The sequence below is a fragment of the Elephas maximus genome, chromosome 7 (assembly GCF_024166365.1).
Source record: "Elephas maximus indicus isolate mEleMax1 chromosome 7, mEleMax1 primary haplotype, whole genome shotgun sequence".
NCBI lineage: Eukaryota > Metazoa > Chordata > Mammalia > Proboscidea > Elephantidae > Elephas > Elephas maximus.
In genome coordinates, this window is record NC_064825.1 from 38,398,488 (window position 1) to 38,423,125 (window position 24,638).

A 24,638-nucleotide genomic window follows, 5' to 3' on the forward strand; every position below is an offset into this window, starting at 1 on the left:
ACTTACTACTCTAGTTTATCTGTCAAAAGGTTAGAGGTGCAGTTTCCAAACCAGGCTATGCATCAGAATCAACTATGGTACTTTTTAAAAATGTAGATGTTTGGAACCAATCCCAGACCTTCAAATTCAGGTATGTGTATTGACTAAAAGCTCCTCAGACAATTCTAAACAGCAGACAGGTTTGGAAGCCACCATAACTACTACCAAGCAAGATGGTGGAGGGAATAAAAGAACGTGTCTCATGAGGAAAAACTGAAAGAACTATGGCCATTTAGCTTGTATTATTTCTTTAATATTTGAAAGGCTATGTTTTGAAAGACCTGTTCTACCAGATTCTCAGAAATAAGAACTACTAGGATTAGTTGGGGTTAGCTCCAGGAAGACAGATTTCACCTCAACAAAAGAAACATTTTTCAACAAAACGATCAAAGCTACCATGTATTTACTGAGTGCCTTTTATTTTGTGCAAGACACTACACTAAGTACCTTATACATTTTAATCCTCACGAGAAGCCTGTCAAAGACGGAAACGGGCCCCCCGTGCACTGAAGGTGATTAAGCGGAGGCTGGATGACATGTGACAGGAATGTTAGAGGTTCGGTTCCAGGAGATCTGGGACGAGAAGAAACTCAGTCTCCTGTAGGTGCTCTGGCAAAATCTAATGTTCCAAGAAGTGGCCTCTAGTCTCTTGAGGTTTTCCTTGTAGTAAGATTAAGATAAGAAAATAGCACATGACTTCATCTACAGTCCCAACCACTAGCTGCAAACATCCCAGCAGGCCACGAGTAAAGGAACTTGTTGCATGGCAAGGGCACTGAGAGCTCATTTCCATCAAGCATACCACAGTAGGAAAACAGTTCTAATGATATTTTTGGTCTTTCCTGAAACATCTTTTAAAATTTCTTAACTCTCACAAATATCTCTTAAATAATTTCAGAAGTAACTGAAACCCTACAAGAACAATTACTCATTTTTTACAGTTTTAAGTCCTTGCTAATTCTCAGTGCAACCGATAATAAGAAATCTAAGCACAAATGACAAAATAAAAACCAGATAAATTGAGAATTCAAATTTAAAACTTTTGCACTTTAAATGGAACTGAGTTTCCATTAAGAGTGATAAAAAAAAAATTTGGAAGCAGATAGTGGTGATGGTTGCATGACATGGTGAACTTAAGTAATGTCACTGAATTGTACACATAAAAATGGCAGGATTGGCAAATATTTCGCTATAGATATTTCAGTACAATAAAGTAAAAACTGTCAATTAGTGTATATGTTAAGTATATGTTCTCGGCAACAACAACAGAATAAATAAAATTTAGGAAAAAAATCTATATGAGACAAAAAGGTCAACGATTACTCTAAAGCAGAGATAAGAAGATAAAACCAAAAAAAACCAAACCCATTGCCATCAACTCGATTCCGACGGATAGCGACCCTATAGAACAGAGTAGGAACACCCCACAGGGTTTCCAAGGAGTACCTGGTAGATTTGAACTGCCGTCTGGTTAGCAGCCAAATTCTTAACCACTATGCCACCAGGGTTTCCACTGAGAAGATAAGGGGACAAGAAAACTACAGCATTGGGAATGGAACAACCAGTCTGCAATTAAAGAGGATGTTGACACATTATGAAAAATGTAAATAATGTCACTGAACGATTTGTGGAGAAATTGTCAAAAGGGAACCTAATTTGCTGTGTAAGCTTTCACCTGAAACACAATACTATTTGAAAAAACCTAAACCATAACACTAACTGAAATCCTAACCCCAAAATAACACTAACACTACACCTAAACCTAAAACCTATCTCTAAACCTAACCCTAAAACTAACCCTACATTTTAACCAAACCCTAATTCTACCTTAACTCTTAAACTAAACACAAAATCTAAACCAAACTCTAACCCAAAATTAAAGGTAAAACCTGTATTTAAGCCTAAACCTAACCCTAAACCAAAAGCAAAAACTAACCCTAAAAGCAAACCTAACCCTAACACCAAAAACCAAACCCACTGCCATAGGAGATTCTGACTCATAGCGACCCTACAGAACAGAGCAGAACTCCCCCGAGTGTTTCCAAGGAGCAGCTGGTCGATTCTAACTGCCGACCTTTTGGTTAGCAGCTGAGCTCTTAACCACTGCACCACCGGAGCTCCCCTAACCCTAGAAAAAAAAAAAATTAGAGTTACCCTAAAACAGTCTAATATTAAATCTAACACTAAACCTAATTCTAACCCTAAACCTAACCCTTACCCTAAGCCAAACCTAACCCTAAAGCTAAAAAAAGCTAACCCTAAACCTATCCCTAAACCTAAACCTTACCCTAACCTTAAAAATTATCCTAACTCTAACCATAAACCTCATCATAAAACTAAAACTAACCCTAATTGTAAACCTACCTCCAAATCTAAAAAAAAAGGAATGAAGTACTGATCTATGCTACAACATGGATGAATCTTGAAAACATTATGTGAAAGAAGGCAGACACAAAAGGCCACATATTGTATGATTCCTTTTATATAAAATACCCAGAAGAGGCAAATCTATAGAGACAGCCAAACCCACTGCCATTGAGCCTATTTCGACTCACAGAGAAAGAAAGTAGATTCGTGGCTGCTTAGGGTTGGGAATGTGGAAAAGTGGGGCAATTGGGAGTGGCTGCTAATGGGTTGTGGATTTTCTTTTTGGGGTGGTAGAAATGTTCTAAAATGATTTATAGTTATGGTTGTGCAAGTCTGTGACTATACTGAAAACCAATTAATTCACTTTAAAGGGGTAAATTACTGTATGCTATATGAATTATGGAAACCCTGGTGGCATAGTGGTTAAATGTTATGGCTGCTAACCTAAAGGTCAGCAGTTCAAATCTACCAGGCACTCCTTGGAATCTCTATGGGGCAGTTCTACTCTGTCCTATAGGGTCGCCCTGAGTCAGAACTGACTTGATGGCAATGGGTTTGTTTTTTTATATCAATGATGGAGCCCGGTGGCACAGTGGTTAAGAGCTCAGCTGCTAAGCAAAAGGTTGGCAGTTTGAATCCACCAGAAGCTCCCTGGAAACACTATGGGGCAGTTCTACTCTATCTTATAGGGTTGCTATGAGTCGGAATCAGCTCGACAGCAAAAGATGCTTTGTTTTGTTTTGTTTGGTGGTGCAGTGGTTAAGCATTTGACTACTAACCAAAAGACTGGCAGTTTGAATTCACCAGCCCCTCCTTGGAAACCTTATAAACCCCGTTGCCACCGAGTCAATTCCGACTCATAGCAACCCTATAGGACAGAGTAGAACTGCCCCATAGAGTTTCCAAGGAGCGCCTGGTGGATTTGAACTGCCGACCTATTGGTTAGCAGCCAGAGCTCTTAACCACTATGCCACCAGGGTTTCCTGGAAACCTTATAGGGCAGTAATACTCTGACCTATAGGGTCGCTATGAGTTGGAATCAACTTGATGGCAATGGGTTCAGTTCTGGGTTTTATATGAATTATATCTCAATAAAGCTGTGTAAAATAAAGCTTTTAGGAAACTGAATGTGGAGTGATCATTAACTCTGAGCCTCACTACAGGGTGATCTGGGTGAGCTGTTTGTTGGGAGCCCCTTATGTCAACATCGTCAGGTTTGACTGCATTCACCAGGGAGGAGGCTTCCACTCGCCCATGGACAGAGAGGTTCTTCCTGACAGTGTTTTGGGAGCTGTTTAAAAAAAAATTATTATTTTTTAAAAACCTAGACATGAATTAGAAATTTTTTTAGAGGATATAGTTTTGGCACAACTACTTCTTCCTGCTGGAATAACTGAACACACTGTCCAGAGATTAAGAGAAAAGGAACTGACATTTACTGAGCCTCTACTACGGGCCAGGAAACCCTGGTGGCATAGTGGTTAATAGCTACAGCTGCTAACCAAAAGGTCAGCAGTTCAAATCCACCAGGCACTCCTTGGAAACTCTGTGGGGCAGTTCTACTCTGTCATATAGAGTCGCTATGAGTTGGAATTGACTCGATGGCAGTGGGCTGTGGGTACTATGGGCCAGGTACTTCCCATCTTCTAGTTTATTGATTTAACCTTTGTAACAACTCTGCAGTGATGACATTATATTCTCGTTTTACAGATAAGGAAACTGAAGCTCTGATGTCTGAATCCAGTGCCCAAACCCTATTAATTTTACTACAGCTGCCTTTGTTTTGGCTAGGCTCAGTTTAAACAGATCCTTCTTGCCTTTCTTCTATGAGAGAGCTCCTTGAAACAGTTTTCATCCATGGGTCTCTGACCAAATATCATAAGATGTAAAATTAGGGTTGTGCGGCATGAAAATATTCTTTTCAGAAGGCCATGTGTGTGGTGACAAAGGGACTCTATAGGAAGTCTGAAGGCCTTGCTTCCAGTCACTGTGTGACTCTGGATGAGTAACTTAGATTCTCTGGACCTCAGGTTCTTCATCTGTCAAATAATGACATAATACAAGATAAAAAAAAAAACAGACTTTACCTACCTCATAGGCTTACTGTATGCAGGAGTGATGATGTTTGTAGAAGTGTCCTGTAAACTGTTAACCATTACAGAAATGTAAACCATCATTATTAGGATTTTGTAAAATAAAAATTTTGGCAGGACAGTTATATGCCAGTAGCTGAACCGCCAGCAGAAATTCAATGGAGATTAAAATTTGCTCCAATTGCTAAGTGTCAATTTAATAATAAATATAACACTGACACTCGCCACTGTCCTGAGAGGAAAGAAGTACTCCCACTTTTACTCACTGACTAATTTGGACTGCTTTAACCATTTAATGAAATAAGTTTGACCTCAGTTGATTATGATAAAAATTAAATCAGCATATATGTCTCCATAATGCGATTAATGTGAAAGAAGAAAAATAAAATATACAAAACTAAAAAATTATGTTAGGACATACACTAACAAATATGGCAGATATTATTAAATAAAAGTAGATGATCAATAGGTCATAGCTTTAAAAAATAAAAAATCATGCCTGTTTAGGAAACAAGCAAATACAGAGAAATGATTTGTCAGTTCACTGACATAATCTTAGTACCTAGAACAGTGCCTGACATATAACTGGTACTCATTATATTCACTTTAAATACCCACAGGGAGAGAAGAACCAATAAAACACAATTTCAGTAACTCTTTCAGTATCATATTGGGTAGACACAGAATGTTTTCCAAATTCCAGAAAGCAGAACTGTTTCTGATACGCTGCCGTGGCCCCTAGCCTAAAACTCTGCCCATGGTTTATACTCAAATATGGGTTTGATGGATGAAATGGCCTCCTTATCCATTTGCCTGTCTAAATTCTGGATACCCTTCAGGGCAAAACCCACATTCCGCTTATGAAAAGCCTTTCCTACTGTTCTATCCTGAGTGAATAGTCCTTTTAAGGCACTACTGTTCTTTTTTTTTCCCCAACCATTTACTTTCTTGCCCAGGCCAAGAATCTAGGGATCATCTTTAATTATTTTCATTCTCCAACACCTCATACTCAAATCTGTCAGCAAACCTTACCACCCTTACCTTCTAAATATGTATGTCCTAAATCTGACTATTTCTCACCACCTCTATCAAGGGGCCCAGGAATCTGGGCAGAGACATTCCGCATCTGTTCTACAATTCTAATTCAGTAATCTTTGACAAATTTAAATTATACCATGAACTTCATCTAACCTTATGTTGGTCGGTGAGTATATTCTCTTCCCACCCATTCATAACCCACCTGAAATGCTACACTTTCCCCTACCCCATTCCTAGTCTATTCTACACCCAGAGTCTAGAATAATAATGTGTTTGGTTTTGTTTTATAATTTATTTTTCTTATTATTGTTGAAAATATACAACAGCTGAACACAAGTCAATTCAACAATTTCTACATGTACAATTCTGTGACATTGATTACATTCTTCAAGTTGTGCAACCATTCTCACCCTCCTTTTCTAAACTGTCTCAACCCTCTTAACATAAATTCACTACCCTCTAAGTTTCCTATCTTACAAATTGCTGTTTTCAATTTGACCCCATAAAGACAGATTTTAAAAGAGTACAATGCTCAAGGTAGACATTCTTTATTAGTTAAGCTATTGTTTGGTTTTAAGAAGACTTTAGGGGATATATTTGGTTTAAGGGTTAAAGCTTATCTCAGGGTAATAGTTTCAGGGGTTCATCCAGCCTCTATGGCTCCAGAAAACCTAGATTCCATGAGAATTTGAAATTCTGTTCTATATTTTCCCCCTTTTGATCAGAATTCTATAAAACCTGTGATCAAAATGTTCAATAAAGGTAGCTGGCACCATCCAGTTTTTCTGGTGTCATGGCAAAGGAGGCAGTTGTTCACGGAGGCAATTAGCCACACATTCCATATCTTCCTCTTATTCCTAACTCTCCTTCTGCCTCTGTTGCTCCAAGTGAATAGAGAGTGACCAATTGTTGTGCCTTAGATGTCCACCTACAAGCTTTTCAGACCTAAGGCACAACACAATGAACTAGGAGATGGAAACCAAAAACCCATTGCCATCAAGTTGATTCCAACTCATAGCAAACCTGGTGGATTCGAACTGCTGCCCTTTGGTTAGCAGCTGTAGCTCTTAACTACTATGCCACCAGGAGATAGAACAGAGGCATTAAACACATTATTAGGCCAATTAACTGGAACGTCCCATGAAACCATGGCCCTGAAACTCCAAACCAAGCAACCAAATCCCATGAGGTGTTTGACTGGACATAAGCAACCTCAGCAGCTACTCTTTTTTTTTTTTTTTTTAATCTTTGTAAATATATCTATTATACAATTTTTGCCAATTCAACTTTTTACAGATGTACAACTTATTGACAGCAATTACAATAATTGGCTGTGCAATCCTACCCTCAATCAATGCAATTTTTTCATCACTGCTAACCCCTCTTTTCCCCCTCCCTCCCACCCCTGGTAACCACTAATAAACTTGGTCTCCACACATTTGCCTTTTCTTGTCTTTTTATATAATTGAGGTCATACAATATCCTTTTGTGATTGGCTTACTTTGCTCAGCATAATATCTTCAAGCTCCATCCATACTGTATCATGTATCAAAACTTCATTTCTTCTACTGGTTGAGCAGTAGTCCACTGTATATATGTACTACATTTTGTTTATCCATTCATCTGTTCATGGGCATTTATGTTGTTTCCACCTTTTGGCTATTGTGAATAATGCTTCAATGAACACGGGTGTATAAGTCTCTTTTGAGTCTCTGCTTTCAAGACTTTTGGGTATATACCTAGGAGTGGAATTGCTGGGTCATATAGTAGTTCTATTTTTAGCTTTCTGAGAACCCGCCAAACTGTTTTCCACAATGGCTATAACATTTACATTCAAACCAGCAATGGATAAGGGTTCCAATTTCCCCACATCTTTGTCAACATTTTTTTTTTTTTTTAATCTTAGCTATCCCAGGGTAGTGAAATGAAATCTCATTGTGGTTTTGATTTGCATCTTTCTAATATGATGGCTAATAACACTTATCTTTTCACGTGTTTGGCGGCCATCTGAATGTCCTCTTTGGTGAAATGTCATTCAAGTCCTTTGCCCATTTTATGATTGGGTTATTTGTCTTTTCGTTGTTAAGTTGTCGAAGTTTTATATATATTTTGGTTATTAGATTCTTGTTGGATATATGTTTTCCAAAGATATTCTCCCAATCATGGCTTGCCTTTTCACTTTTTTGGTAAAGTCTTTTGATGAACAAAAGTTTTAAATTTTTATGGGGTCCTATTTATTTATTTTGTCTTTTGCTATTTGTGCTTTTGTTATTATAGTACATAATTCATTGTTAAAAGCTAGGCCTGACAGGTTGCCCCTGCTTGTTCTTCTAAGAATTTTATGGTTTTAGTTTGCACATTTATATCCTTAATCCACTTTGAATTTGTTTTTGTGTATGGTATGAGGCATGGATCCTGTTTCATTTTTCTGCATGTGGAAATCCAATTTTCCCAACACCATTTATTGAAGACTCTTCTTACCTCATCAAAGGGACTTAGCACCCTTGTCAAAAATCAGTTCACCACAGATGTATGGTTTATTTCTGGACTCTCAAGTCTATTCCATTGGTCTATATGTCTACTGTTACACCAGTACCAGGTGTTTTGACTACTGTAGCTGTATAGTATGTTTTAAAACCAGGAAGTGTGAGCCATCCTACTTTATTCTTCTCTTTCAACATTGTTTTAGCTATTCAGGGCCTCTTCCCATTCCTTATAAAGATAAGGATTATTTTTTCTATTTCTGTAAAGAAGCCAATTGGAATTTTGATCAAGGTTTCATTGAATCTATACATAGCTTTGTATAGTATGCACATCTTAACAATATTAAGTCTTCCAATCCATGAACATGGAACATCTTTCCATTTATTTAAATCTTCTTGAATCTCTTTCAGCAGTGTTTTATACTTTTCATTGTATAAGTCCTCTAAGCCCCTGGTTAGACCTAGGTATTTTATTCTCTTAGATGCTGTTATAAATGGAATTATTTCCCTAATTTCCCTTTCAGATTTCTCATTGCTGGTATATAGAAACCCAACTGATTTTTTTTTAATTTTTATTGTGCTTTAAGTTAAAATTGACAAATCAAGTCAGTCTCTCACACAAAAATTTACATAACCAAAAACCCAGTGCCGTCAAGTCGATTCTGACGTATAGCAACCCTATAGGACAGAGTAGAACTGCCCCATAGAGTTTCTAAGGAGCGCCTGGTGGATTCAAACTGCCAACCCAAATTTATATACACCTTGCTATATACTCCTAGTTGATCTCCCCCTAATGAGACAGCACACTCCTCTCTACCCTCTGTTTCCGTGTGCATTCAGCCAGCTTCTGTCCCCCTCTGCCTTCTCATCTCCCCCTGCAGAGAGGAGCTACCCACATAGTCTCATGTGTCGACTTCATCCAAGAAGCTCACTCCTCACCAATATAATTTTCTATCTTACAGTCCAGTCCAATCCCTGTCTGAAGAGTTGGCTTTGGGAATGGTTCCAGCCTTGGGCTAACAGAAGGTCTGGAGACCATGACCTCAGGAGTCCTTCTAGTCTCAGTCAGACCATTAAATCTGGTCTTTTTACAAGAATTTGAGGTCTGCATTCCACTGGTCTCGTGCTCCTTCAGGGGTTCTCTGTTGTGTTCCCTGTCAGGGCAGTCATTGGGTGTAGCTGGGCACCATCTAGTTCTTCTGGTCTCAAGCTAATGCAATCTCTCATTTATGTGGCCTTTTCTGTCTCTTGGGCTCATAATTACCTTGTGTCTTTAGTGTTCTTCATTCTCCTTTGCTCCAGGTAGGTTGAGACGAATTGATATATCTTAGATGGCCACTCGCTAGCGTTTAAGACCCCAGATGCCACTCTCCAAAGAGGGATGCAGAATGTTTTCTTAATGGATTTTATTATGCCAATTGACTTAGATGTCCCCTGAAACCATGGTCTCCAAACCCCTGCCCCTGCTACTCTGGCCTTCGAAGCATTCGGTTTATCCAGGAAACTTCTTTGCTTTTGGTTTAGTGCAGTTGTGCGGACCTCTCCTGTATTGTATGTTGTCTTTTTTTACCTAAAATAGTTCTTGTCTACTATCTAATTAGTGAATACCCCTCTCCATCCTTCCCTCCCCACTCTCGTAACGATCAGAGAGTATTTTCTTCTCTGGTTAAACTATTTCTTGAGTTCGTATAATAGTGGTCTTATACAATATTTGTCCTTTCGCAACTGACTCATTCCACTCAGCATAATGCCTTCCAGACTACTCCATGTTATAAAACATTTCATGGATTCATCATTGTCCTTTATCAATGCGTAATATTCTGTTGTGTGAATATACCACAATTTATGTATCCATTCATCCACTGATGGGCATCTTGGTGGCTTCCATCTTCTTGCTATTGTAAACAGTGCTGCAATGAACATGGGTGTGCATATATCTAGAAACCCAACTGATTTTTGTTTGTTGACTTTGTGCCTTGAAACGTCGCTAAATTTCTCTATTAGCTCTAGAATTTTCCTTGTGGACTCTTTGTCTCTGGATACATGGCTAAATTTTCTTATTAATTACTTGTCACATTCTCCCTGGATCACCACCACCACCAGAATGTATGTTCTTTGAGAGCAGAGCAGGGATTTAGTACTCCTCACTGTTTCTCCAATACCTACAACAGTGTCTAGCACATAGTGGGCCATCAATAAATATTTGTTGCTATTATTATCTGTAAAAATCATTTGCCAACTAGACCAAGGACATTCTTAAGATGTCTATGATTCACTTAATCTTTTTTTTTTTTTTTCTCTTATTTAACGTTCCCCATTTGAGGAACAGAGATCATGTCTTACAATTCTTTATATGTTCAACAGCCCCTGGTACAAAACATTTTTATATGGTAATATGATTGTTAGGGTTATGTGTCAACTTGGTTGGGCCATGATTCTCAGTGGTTTGCCAGTAGTGATGTAGTTTGGCAGTTGTATGATGATGTGATCACTTCCACGATGAGATCTGATATAATGTGATCACCTCCATGAGGGGATCTCCTGTGAGTAGCCAATCAGTTGAAAGGGAATTTCCTTGGGGGTGTGGCCTGCATTGAATACATAAGTGGACTTTTTGGCAGGACTCATGGGCTTTTGCTTGCTCTGAATCCTGCAGCTGGCTGCTGTTCGCCAGACCTCCAGTTCTTGGGACTTGAGCTAGCAGCTTACCTGCCATCTTGCTCGCTGATCTTGGAATTCGTTGATCTTCACAGGCTGTAAGAACCCTGCAGTCTGGTCTGCCGATCTTGGGTTCATCCGCCTTTACAGCTACATGCACCTACAGTAGAAGCCTCTATCCTGACCTACGGACTTGGGATGTCCCAGCTTCTATAACCACGAGAATCATTCGCTTGATATATATATATATTTATACACTTTACAGGTTTTGCTTTTCTGGAGAACCCAGCCTAAGACAGGTAAAAAAAAAAAAAGTAGGTTCCCAAAAAATATCAAAATATTTTACTTTGTAGATGTAATTTTCATTATAATAATTTCCAAGTTTTTGGTAACAACTGGCCATGGTATTTCTTAAAGGATAATTCACAATAGACAGGAACACTTACTTCGGGCATCTGCTTTATCTGACTCACTCTGACATAAATCGTCCTTGGCATCAGTGCTCCCCTCAACACCATGTCTTATGAAAAACTTCATATTATTTTCATCAATTTCACTCTCATCATCTATATCATATTTCTGTAGCCCCTCTAGTAGCTTTACTGCTGCCAAATGGGCAAACCTATAGAAAAGAACCAATAATTAATGCAATCCACAATCATCTTCTAATTGAACCTACAGTTTGCACTTTACTTAGGAAATTACACTCTGTACACTATGTACTGCTGGTTACAGTGGTTAAGCCCTTGGCTGCTAACCAAAAAGTCAATGGTTCAAACCCACCACCTAGACCACTGAAAAAGATGTGGCAATTTGCTTCTGTAAAGATGACAGCCTTAGAAACCCTATCAGGCAGTTCTATTGTGCCCTGTAGGGTCACTGTCATGGACTGAATTATATCCCCCCAAAAATGTGTGTACCAGTTTGGTTGGGCCATGATTCCCAGTACTGTGTGATTTTCCTATATGTTGTAAATCTTGTCTCTGTTAATGAGGAAGGATGGGTGGCAGTTGTGTTAGTAAGGCAGGGCTCAGTCTACAAGATTGGATTGTGTCTTGAGACAGGGGGACCTCATACCACCAAGAAAGCAGCACCAGGAGCAGAGCGCGTCCTTTGGACCCAGGATCCCTGTGCCTGAGAAGCTCCTCGACCATGGGAAGATTGAGAACAAGGACGTTCCTCCAGAGCCGAAAGATCAAGAGAAAGCCTTCCCCTGCAGCTGATGCCCTAAATTTGGACTTTTAGCCTACTTTACTGCGAGGAAATAAATTTCTCTTTGTTAAAGCCATCCACTTGTGGTATTTCTGTTATAGCAGCACTAGATAACCAAGACAGTCATTATGAGTCAGAATCCACTTGATGGCATAGAACAAGAACACCGGTATGCTACAATTCACCCACCAGTCGAGGAGTAAAACTACCTGAAAGTCAGTGATAATCTGATGTATATACAACTATGCGGGAAGCTCATGCAGTTACTGGACATTAATGACAAGTAACCATATTAAAAACTGACCCCGTAATTTTTATTGGTAAAAATTCAACTAAAACAGGAGACCTAGTATCAGAAGAATATTTAATATAGATTTGCCTCCAAACAGAGCCACTCAACTGAATAGAAAACCCAGAACTTCTACTTGGTTACCTGTTATTTCTTACCTTTTGTTGACAGTTTAGATTATAAGGCTAGTTCTGGTTCCAGTTTTAGGACTAACTATAGCTTCATCCTTCTTCAACCCAAAGAACTTAGCGAGTTTTTGAAACTTAATGGAAAATTATGACCTTTCTATCCTTTCTTTGCTCTTTCCCATATCTACAAAGCTTCCAGTAATATACTCTTGGTTTTGAAATTACTGTTGTGATTGCATGTTAATTTGCATATTTTCCCCACAGTTTTGCTAATAAAAATGTTTACTATTTTCTCTTAAGACACAGAGAATTACTCTGTAAATATGAAAACTTTAGATCCTATTTCTTGCACATACATGCACAACTATACTCACATATACACATATATCCTTACCTTTCACCAGGTACAGCAAATTATTAAAGACATTGTAATAGACATGCATAGAAAGTTGTAAGGCTAAGAGAATTCATTTACCTCTACTACTAGGTTATAATGTAACGGTTATAATTTCCTGAGTACTTGCTTTATGCCAGATTTAAGGATATCTCTATAACAATACCACACTCATACCTAGCATTTTGGTGCAGGAGTGAGAAAGAAATACAGGATTACTTAGATTATTCTGATTATTATTTAAATGCAGAATTATCATACATAATTCTAGATACACCCATGGTACTAAATCACCCATGTGATATTGGTGTAAAGACAAACAGATCAATTGACAAAAACAGAGAGCCCAGACATAAGTCCACACATACGCAGACAACTGATTTTTGACAAAGGTGCAAAGACAGTTTAGTGGAGAAAGGATAATCTTTTCAACAAATGGTCCTAGAACAATTGGATGTTCGTATGGAAAAAAACTTAGATCCATACCTCATACCATATACAAAAATTAACTCAAATGGATTATAGACCTAAATGTAAAACTTAAAGCTATACCACTTCTAAAAGAAAATACAGGAGAAAATCTTTGTGACCTTGTGTTAGTCAAATTTCTTAGATACGGTACCAAAAGCATAACCCCTTAAAGAACAAACTGATAAATTGGACTTTACAAATTATCGAAAATTGTAAAGCTTTTACTCTTCAAAGGCATTATTAAGAAAATTTAAAAAAAAAGACAACTGGGAAAAAATCTTCGCAAAGCATATATCTGAGAAGAAACTAGCATCCAGAACATATAAAGAGCTCTTAAAACTCAATAATAAAAAGGTAAATTATTTTTTTTTAGATAGGCAAAAGATCTAAACTGTCACTTCACCAAAGAAAACATATATGTGGTAAGTAACTATATAAAAACATGCTCAAAGCTACTTTTCATTAGGAAAATCCAAAGAAAAACCACAATGAGATACCACTACACACTTATCTGAATCACTGAAATTTTAAAAACTGACATTACCAAACACCGATGAAGACACAGAGCAACAGGAACTCTCATTCATTACTGATGGGAATGCAAAATGGTACAGCCATCGTAGAAGGCAGTTTGGCAGTTTCATATAAAGTTAAACATACACTTAGTATATAACCCAGCAATCCCACTCCTAGGTATTTACCTAAGTGAACTGAAAACTTGTTTGCCCAAAAACCATACCAGAATATTTATAGTAGTTTTATTTATAATTATCAAAACAATGGAAACAATCAAGATATGCTTCAACAGGTGAGTACAAATCAAACTGTGGCAAATCCATACAATGGCATACTATTCAGCAATAAAAAGGAAAGAACTAATAGTACACATACATGAATCAATCTCAAAACAATTATCTTGAGTGAAAGATAACATACTGTATAATTCCATTTATCTAAAACTTAGAAAATTCAAACTAAGCTATAGCTACAGAAAGCAGATCAGTGGAAGCTTGCAGAAGGGCAAGTGGGGAAGGAAAAGAGAGAGAGAGATTACAAATATGCACAAGGAGACTTTGGGGATAATGAATATGCTCACTATCATGACTGTGGTGACTATTTTCACAGGTGTATACATATGTCAAAACTCATCAATTCGTGCTGTACAAATACGGGCAGTTTATTGTTTCGCAATTATATCAAAATAAAGCTGTGTAAAAAGATAAAAATAAAATGGTCCTGAGTTGATAAGATTTCAGGTACCTGACACAGGAAAACCACACCCCAAGACTTCAAAGAAATCCCACAGACAAATTTTACGAAAAAGGAGCTCACAAACAAAAATTGCACTGCAGTTTAATGATCTGGCCCCTATATCCTATCAAGCTTCACCTGCCACTTTTAGCCCATGCTCTTAATGTAGACTCAAGCAGTTCTGAATCACATACAGTTCCTCAGACACACAAGGTGTTATCTTACAACCCCTTCTCCTTCAAGTGTCAGCATAAATACTCCTTCCACAAAAAGAAGTCTTCCCTGGCCTTTATCTGGAAACTCTGGTGGCATAGTGATTAAGTGCTATGGCTGTGAGCCAATGGGTCGGCAGTTCGAATCCACCAGGCACTCCTTGGAAACTCTATGGGGCAGTTCTACTCTGTCCTATAGGGTCGCTATGAGTCAGAATCGACTCGACAGCACTGGGTTTGGTTTTTGGTTGGACCTTTATCTAAATTCTGTCCTCCTGTAGTTTTTCTTCATAACCCTTACCACCACCTATAATAATTATTCTCCCCCCAACTTTCAAATAGGAAGGCTTAGGCTTATCCTCTGTTCTGGCTGTACCTTATACCTACTATGTAACATGGTATAAAAACTGCATTTACATATTAGTCTCTCCACAAGATTTTGTAAGCTCCTTGAGTGCAGGGATTATGCACTCAATTCATCTTTGTAACCCTAACATGTACCTCAGTACACGAAACATAACAGGTATACGGGAAGGTGAATGAAAGAAAAAATGACCAAATAGATAGACTAAATACTCCTTGAAGACCTGACGTGAACGAGCTGATAGTATTCAATAATAGGTGAGTGACTGGTATTAGGCCAGAAGAGACATAATCAGAGTTGTGGAGGTGAGGATTAATAGAGTGCATGTATAGTATTTTGAGGACACAGTTTAGAAATCTAATTTAAATGCAAATACCAAAATAGGTTTCAAAACTCATATGATTTTTTTTGTTTTATCCATGTTGATTAATCCTTTCCATCACATAATGTTTCTCAACAGGGATGCTACAGGTATTTGGGCAGGACAATTCATCACTGTGCAGCACTGTTTTAAGCACTGCAGAATGTTTAGCACTCCTGGACCCAACCTCAGTAAATGTCGGTGGTGGTATGCAGTCATTGCAACAGCCCAACACACACTTTTCTAAATGGACCTCTTGGACCTCACCCGCTCACAGAGGAGGAGGCAATACTACTTCCCAACTGAGAATCACTGTGTTAGAGAGAAGCGTTGACATATTGGTAAATAGCAATTCAGCTTGAAAATTTTCATTCCATCAGCATTTGGCTGAGAACCATTAAATCCTCAGCGATTTCTGAGTACAAGAGAATATACAAAACTTTAAAAGCAAAGTAGAGGAACAAAGCAGATAAGGGTCTATACCTTTTAGCCACATCACTGGGTTTCTCTCCTGCTTTGCTGGTAATATTACTGTCTGCTCCCATTTTAATTAACCACTGCAAACACTCTATGTGTCCTTGTCCAGCAGCTGAAAGAAAACAGGAAATACACAGAAAAAAAGAGTTGTTATTGCTAAATTTTCTACAATTTTGGACAGTACCATTTACAAAGTATAAGCAGCCTCCTGGTTACAACAGATCGGTTCCTGTGTCTTTAAGAATTTCTAGGTAAGTTGGAACAGGTGCATATGGTTCTTTACACTTTAATACAAGAAAAAGTTGGAAGATTTTTCAATGACTTAAAAGTGGAACGTGCAGCAAGTGAAGGTGACTGTAATGAAGCATCTGTTGCCAGTAGGGCTTGTTCCAATCCTTTTAAAGTGAGGACAAATTTACATAACATTAAAGGGCAAGTAACCAGTTGCTTCGGAAGTTCTTAACCTGGGGACTGCCTGTACTTTCATATAATGTTTTTTTTTCTGTTTTGTTTTTTCTTTTTCTTTTTTTTGATCCTTGCAATAACTAACAAAATAGGTTGGGAAGATGTTATTTTCTCTATTTCATTTATTCATTCATTAGACAAACATTTAGTCAAATATCTACTGTGCGTAGGCCCTATACTGCAGACTTCACATATGAATAGAAAAGTTGAAGCTCAAAGAGGTTATTTAACATCACACAGCTAGTAAGTAATGGACTTAAAACTAGAACTTGGGCTTTTCTCACCTGCTTCTACATATATAGCCCCTGACTAAAGTTGTATTAGACCAGAATGTGAGCACATCTCAGCCATAGGGACCTACATAGGCTTTGAAAATCATGCTCCATCTTGTGTACTCTTCTATCACAGCTCAAAATTCACAGGCCCCTCAGATTATCTAAACTGTTTACCACCTTTTTCTAAACCGTGTCCTCAAAATACTACTATACACACACTCTATTAATCCTCACCTCCACAACTCTGATTATGTCTCTTCCGGCCTAATACCAGTCACTCAACTATACTGCATCTAACATCTACCCAATCTTCTAGATTCATCTTATGACTCAGGGAAGCTGTGGGGGGAAAAAAAAAGATTTAAAACACCTGAGTTGAAGTCCACTAACCAATGAGACCTGAAGACACAACTGTGATCTTCATATCCTCAGTACTTAACAAGTGGCTGGGCTCAGACAGACCCTGAATAAATGTCAACAGAGTTAACGAGTTAATAGAAGAATAAAAAATGAAATTTCAGCTCTGTATAATTATTTGTGATTACTGGCTGTGTAGCCTCGAACAAGGCATCTGTATCTCTCTAACCTCAATTTTCTCATCTTTTACAGAAAAGATCCCATATTTACAAGTGGAATACACTGCTGCTTCATAAAATTGCAATCAAGATTAAATAAGAGTTTTGCACTCTGTTAAAGTGTCAAACATAAAAAAAAATTTTTTTTTTTTTTTATTAAATCCCTCTAAATGTTTCTCGATATTTTGACCTTTGCAACTTCTTCCATTCCTCCATAATTACTCCTGAATTCTTAATGCATGTATTTTAACGGCCAAATATTGCTAGCCATTAATTATATTCTGTGTTATAATGATCTCCAGTTGTTTCATGGTATAAATATGTAGCTCAGTCTGAACCTCATAAGTCTCCACAGTGTGGGCACATGGTTCTTGCTAAATATATACCTGCCTCTGCAAAATCAGTTAAAGAGTGGAAACTGCTGGTATAAACTTGGTGCTTAAAAAGTAAAACTACCTCCGATACTGGCAATGGAGAGGAGAGGACAAAGAGCTGGATCCAGGGATGAAGCAATCCTGTCACTACAGCCCTACAGACCAGCTGGCAAAAAGTCTATAAGAACTCTTGTCTTGCCCCTCTCTGCCTGACTTGGAGCCTTTTGCCAAGCCCAGATTTGTCTCCTGAAGAGTCTTCTCTCTCTCCTACAGGCAATCTGAAACTAACCCAGAAAAACCCAGTGCCGTCGAGTCGATTCAATCTGAAACTAGCTAACAAAAAATACTACAGGATTTCCCAGACTTCTGGAAATGACCCCCCTTTGAACAAAAATAGCAACATATTCTGTCTTATCTGTCTTTAAAGAGTTACGAAGTCCTATTTATGAATAAATCATAATAGTGAGTTATATAAGACGGAATGAGTTTAGTCTAACATTTGCATTTTATCACACACGTAATGTTTTAAAAAGGGGGAGAAACGGTGCTTAATGCCCAGGCTATGTTCTTTGAAATAAGACATCATGTGATTTGGATGCTGTGCGAACATGCCTAAATCACAAGCAATGGCATTTACTGATTTTCCACCTTTGTGTTGTTTAATAACCTTTCGTTTCATTCCCAGATCAATACTTCTCCCTTGCCTCTTGCTGCTGCTATCACTAACACTTGTTTTGCTGCATTTGGGAGCCATGACGTACTTCACGGTAATATTTTCAAAGCAAAATTAAACAGAGGGATAATGCTACAATATTCAAAAGACACACGATACATGAGATTGGATGCTACTGCCTATGAGTCAAAGCATACACTGTTACATGGTAAACTTTTTATTCGTAAATTGGGAAGTTCACATTAAGATAACAATAGAAGGTAGAGTACAGTACATACATAAGCCAGTAACATACGCATTTATTATGACGATCAAGACATATGTATTATAGGTTATATGTACCGTACCGTTATTTGGCTTGTAGTGCAATCGCTCTGTATACAAGAGACATGAGACACACATGTTGCATGCGAGAAGCTGCTGTGTTTGCTATGTCCAGTTATGTCTGCTATATCCCATTCTCTGATTGGGATTTCTCAACTCTAGTATAACCTTCTGGGACCACAGATGTACACGCTGTTGAACACTGCCGGAATGGATGTTATACAGTACATGACTGTACAATGAAATACAGTATAATAATTTTTACCCAAGGTTTTTATTACAGATTGATAAGGATATATTGATCAATTTGATCAATGTTTTATAAAAGAACAATATAAAATTTTATGCAGTGGTTAGAAATGTTTAAGAAATGGCTTAAAATAATTATGGTTTAAGAGCAAGTAAAAGAAAGGGGAAGTCATATTGGATTTAAACAATTATTACGTGACAAGAAGACTGCCTTATTAATAGATACTGCAGTTCATCTAGTGAATCAAAATAGAAATAAATAACACATAATAATAAATAAAAAGGAAAAGAAGCAAACAAATTGGCAAAACATGGGAAACATGAAATAAACTACAAGGAGACATCAACTTTTACTTGCCCAATTGCGTCTGATCTAAACATATGGATGGTCCCCCAGAAAAGGCTAATTCCATACAAATATCCCTTTCCCTTGCTGTAGTCACCGCCCCTCCACCATACCATCTGATCCATCCCTGGCCCCATGAGTCCTTGATGAATAGCCTTACAAGAGAAGGGTAAAAGGCAAAACTTTGGTTGCTCCTTACTTGCACCACCTCCCACCCACTAACAATGGCTGCATCCAAAATGCCCTGTTATTGTATATCAGTCTCTTTATAATCTTTCTCCAGATTCCTCAGTTCAAGTGGTAAAGAAAAAACCAGTCATCAATGAATCTTACTTTATCATTCCCCCAAAGATTCACAGTGATTAGCGCCATGAATGAGCCTATTTTTTGCTACTGTATCTAAATAATACCCCCTCCCCCCATACACACACAAGCAAAAAATAATCAGTTTTACCTAAAATGTGCAACAGGGGCTTTGCTCTAGGGCATCATATTTTTTAAAAAACACAATGTTTTATGCTTATTTTTAGTTTCTTTCCCATTCACAAATTCCACAGTAGAGAGCTTAACCCCTGGACAGTGAGCAACGATGGATGGAGTGAGATGCTCTGAGTCTAGGTGGAGAGCTCATCAATCTGGGAACCTATCTATGTGTGGGAGAAAATCCCCTTCACATCCCCCTTGTTCCTACTCTACCCACTCTCTCTGTTTTATAAAACTATTGGTGCACATGGTGCTTAGATTCTATACTTCAGACACATTATGGATTGCACAAGGATTAATGATTTTGACCCTAACCAGTTTAATGATTAAGACCCTAACAATGGGCACACAATCTGTGATTTCAGGACTTCCAGAAGTTATTTATGAAATAGTCCAATTCAAACATGTGATTAGATTAATAAACCTACTTTTTTTTTCCTCTGAGTAGAAGAATTACCTGCCATCAGATCATGAAAAAACTTTTAAAAATCATATCACAAATGAACCATCATGTAAATTTCATATGCAGCATGTTAAAGATTTGGTTTGGTTTTATACATAAAAGGAAAATTGGCAAGAATAATTCTTAGAATACATACTCTCAACACTTAGTCAACAATTTGACAAAGTCAAGTTAAAAAACAATAAAATCGATCATTATAGAATTCCACATGGAAGGAAAGAAAGTGCAGAGAGGGTAAATATCTTGAAAAGTTGTTGAAATCTAACGTTCATTGATATTTCTTGGATGTAAAAACATTTTTACAGAGTAAAAGGTCTAAAAAAGAAAATTCTGCTTACCTTTTTTTCAAGAGATATAATTTCTACTTTAATATCAATTAATAGGTCATTTTTAGTCCAAAGAATATGTTAGTCCTAAGAACCTTCTTCAGCAGTAGGTTTCACATCTTAACTAACATAACATTGTCACAGTAGAATTTCCATTGGAATTACCGTCAAATTTGATAATGTGTGAATATTTGGCATCATAAAAGGAACAGCATACTTCAATTGAAAATTAAGCACTCTGTATACCATATAACAGGATTATACCCCCTAAGACATCTGAAAAAAAAATTTCCATTTTCATGTGTTTCCGACGGATAATTGCTTTAAAAAGTAAATAACTCAGCAAAAATAGTGTCAAAACTGAAAATGAAGAAGGAATCATAATAACTCACCTTTGTGCATAGGAGTAGATCCATTATTGTCACGTTCATTAATATTGATTACTCCATCTTCTACTAATTTCTTCAGTATTTCCAAATCACCCTTAAAGGCAGCCACGTGACCTGGAAATGCTAAAGCTATGGACAAAAAAAAAAAAAAATCAGCATTTCAATAAACATATGAATTCATTCTTTCCCCTGCCTTTAAGCAGTCACATATTTCGGGTTTTAATATTACCTCAAGAATAAGGCTGTTATATTGGAATCGATTCAGTTGATACAATGACAAATAATAAAAAAGAATCATAAAATTAGTACTAATTATGTAGCCCTTCCTTCCCTCAGCACTTCAAACATGCCAGAAGTATTATACCAGAACTACTCTTACCCATATTACCTTTTTTCTTCATACCACTACAAAAAAACAGGGGATGGTGTCTTAGTTTTCTAGCGCTGCTATTACAGAAATGCCACAAGTGGATAGCTTTAACAAAGAGAAACTTATCCTCTCAGTTTTGGACACTAGAAGTCCAAATTCAAGTCACCAGCTCCTGGGGAAGGCTTTCTCTCTCGGTTCTGGTGGAAGGTCCTTGTCATCAATCTTCCCTTGGTCTAGGAGCATCTCAGTGCAGGGATCCGGGACCAAAGGATGTACTCCATTCCCAGCTCTGCTTTCTCCATCCCCACCCTCTCCACTGGCTTCTCTCTTTTACATCTTTTGAGACTGAGGCAGCTCTACTTGCGGTGTTCTTTGCCTTTTCAGCTTCTGCTTCCCGGTTCCTTGACCTCTCAGCCCCTTGGGCCTTGCCAACCACATCTGCCCTGCTGGGGCATGTGTTCCAAAGCTCTTTAGCTCTACCAATAGGTGCCTGGAGACACCCCACTCTGCCAGGAAACATCAACTAGAAGTTACTCAGCTCTCTTGCTCTGTGGGTCAGCAAACCTAACTCCACTGATAAGTGCCTGGAGGCATCCCACTCCACCAGGAAGCCTCCTGCACAAAGGCACTCAGCTCTCTCACTCCATGGGTGTGCTCCAGCACTATCTGGTGCTGGTCCCATGGTTCTGCTGCTGCTGATTCTCTGCTAGTGCTTTTTGCCATCTGTGTCATCTCCAGTGTAATACTTCTTCTCACTTCCTTCTGAGTTCTCACCAGAACTATCTTTGATGTCCATAATTCCATCAACAGTCTCTTTAAGGCAATCTATGCTTTTACTATTAGGCACTTCGAAACTCTTCCAGTCTCTACCCATTCACAGTTTCAAAATCACTTCTACATTTTAGGTATCTGTTTTGTTTTTTTTTGTTAGAGCAGTACCTCACTCCTGGTAACAAATAGTCTCAGGTATCTAGTGCTGCTATAACAGAAATACCACAAGTGGATGGCTTAAACAGACACAACTTTATTCTCTCATGGTCTAAGAGGCTAGAAGTCCAAATTCAGGGCGCCAACTCCAGAGGAAGGCTTTCTCTCTGTGTCACCTTGGGAAAGGTCCTTGTCATCAATTTTCCTTTGGTCTAGGAGCTTTTTAGTGTAGGGACCTCACTACCACCAGGCAAGAAGAGCCAGTAGCAACATTTCCTTTAGACCTGGGGTCCCTGCACCACTTGTGTTAATGCCATCCACTTGTGGTATTTCTGTTATTGCAGCACTACATAGCTAAGACAGACGGTAATTTTCAACTCATTGTATAAAGATACACTGGGTCTCAAGCCTAAATTTCCATAGGCCACTTCTTCTCTGATTGCAAGGAAATGAAGAAACCCAAATAAACTGGTAGCAGATAAGAGAGAGAGAGAGAGAGAGAGAGTGTGTGTGTGTGTGTGTGTGTGTGTGTGTGTGTGTGTGTGCATGAGAAAGAGAGAAAGAAAGCACCTAACCTGGTGTCTAGCACATAGTAGGTACTTTATAAAATGTTCTTAATGATAATAGCCACGTATATTGAGCCCTTACTGAATGTCAAGCTCTGTAAGGGCTGCCCCATTTAGCCACCTGTGAGACATAGTTATTCCTATTTTTACAGGTGAGGAAACTGAAGTTCAGAAAGATTAAAAGGTTTGTCCTGTATCATATAAGAAGTGGTGCAGCCAAGACTGATCTGACTTCACACCAGCTATTCATCATTACTTTATACTAAAAATGAATGAATGGGTCTGATTTTGAGGAAAGTAGGAATAAGTAATAATACCATAAAGAGGAGTCACTAGAAGCTCCAGGGGGAATTGAGAAATAGAGGAGATTTGAATGAATTAATCAAACAGCAAATTAACACTAACAGCAAAAAGCTAAGAAGGAATAAAATATTTTTTGAAAAGCATTTACAAGTATCTAGTCTTAGGAGCCCTGGTGGTGTAATGGTTAAGAGCTCAGCTGCTAACCAAAAGATCTGCAGTTGGAATCCACCAGTCACTCCCTGGAAATCCTATAGGGCAGTTGTGCTCTGTGCTATGTCACTGTGAGTCAGAACTGCCTTAATGGCAATGGGTTTGGGTTTTTGGCAACTACTACAGTCTTTAAAAAAATTGATGCAAGGATTAAATGAGAAAATGTGTATTTAAACACCTAGCACATTGTCTGGCACACAGCATGGATACAACTTTCTCTATTTTTTTGTGTAACATAACTTAGCAGACATGCTTTATAGTCCCTGACTCAAATCAGATTCTAGTCCTTTATTTGCTCCTGTGTGAACTAGCCACCACTTGTCTGTCAACTTGTCATACTGTGATGGCCTGTGTGTTACTGTAATGCTGGAAGCTATACCACTAGTATTTCAAATACCAGAAGGGTCACTCATGGTGGACAGATTTCAGTGGAGTTTCCAAACTAAGACAGACTAGGAAGAAGGACCTGGCAATCTAATTCTAAAAGGACTAGCCAGAGAAAACCTTATGAATCACAGCAGAACATTGTCTAATATAGAGGAATAGCATTGCATTCATCATCAAAAAGAAGATTTCAAGATCTACCCTGAAGTACAACACTGTCAGTGATAGGATAATATCTACGTGACTATAAGAAAGGCCAGTTAATGTGACCATTATTCAAATTTATGCATCAACCACTAAGGCCAAATATGGAGAAACTGAAGATTTTTACCAACTTCTACAGTCTGGAACTGATCAAACACTCAATAGAGATGCATTGACAATTACTGGTGATTGGAATGCAAAAGGTGGAAACAAAGAAGGGTAAGTAGTTGGAAAATATGGCCTTGGTGATAGAAATGACACTGGATATCGCATGACAGAATTTTGCAAGACCAATTACCTATTCATTGGAAATACATTTTCCAACAATATAATCAGCGACTATACATACAGACCTCACCAAATGGAATACACTGGAATCAAATTGACTACATGATGGAAAAGCTCGATATCATCAGTCAGAACAAGGCCAGGGGCTGACTGTGGAACAGACCATCATCAATTGCTCATATGCAAGCTCGAGTTGCAGCTGAAGAAAATTAAAAGTCCATGAGAGCCGAAGTACAAACTTCAGTATATGCCACCTGAATTTAGAGACCATCTCAAGATTAGATTTGACACATTGAGCACTAATGACCAAAGACCAGACAAGTTGTGGAATGACATCAAGGACATCATATATGAAGAAAGCAAAACCTAATTAAAAAGACAAGAAAGACAATGGAGTGTTACACAATGATAAAGAACAATGAATCTGTGAAGAATCTCATAACATGGATGAATCTGGAGGGCATTATGCTGAGTGAAATAAGTTGATCACAAAACAACAAATACTACATGAGACCACTACTGTAAAAACTCATGAAAAGGTTTACACACAAAAAGAAACAATCTTTGTTACGAAGGAGGGGAGGGGTGGGAATGGAAAAACACTAAA

General features: G+C 38.1%; 1 protein-coding gene across 1 annotated transcript in view; it reads right to left on the reverse strand.

The window, feature by feature from the left end:
- ANKRD42 (ankyrin repeat domain 42) overlaps positions 1 to 24,638 on the reverse strand; it is a gene marked incomplete at its 5' end in the record, with an annotated part of 101,595 nt that overhangs the window by 44,652 nt on the left and 32,305 nt on the right. Inside the window, 3 exons of the mRNA XM_049889758.1 lie at positions 11,125 to 11,300; positions 15,844 to 15,949; positions 20,783 to 20,908. Coding sequence (XP_049745715.1) covers positions 11,125 to 11,300; positions 15,844 to 15,949; positions 20,783 to 20,908 — 408 coding nt within the window. The remainder of the gene's footprint in view (positions 1 to 11,124; positions 11,301 to 15,843; positions 15,950 to 20,782; positions 20,909 to 24,638) is intronic.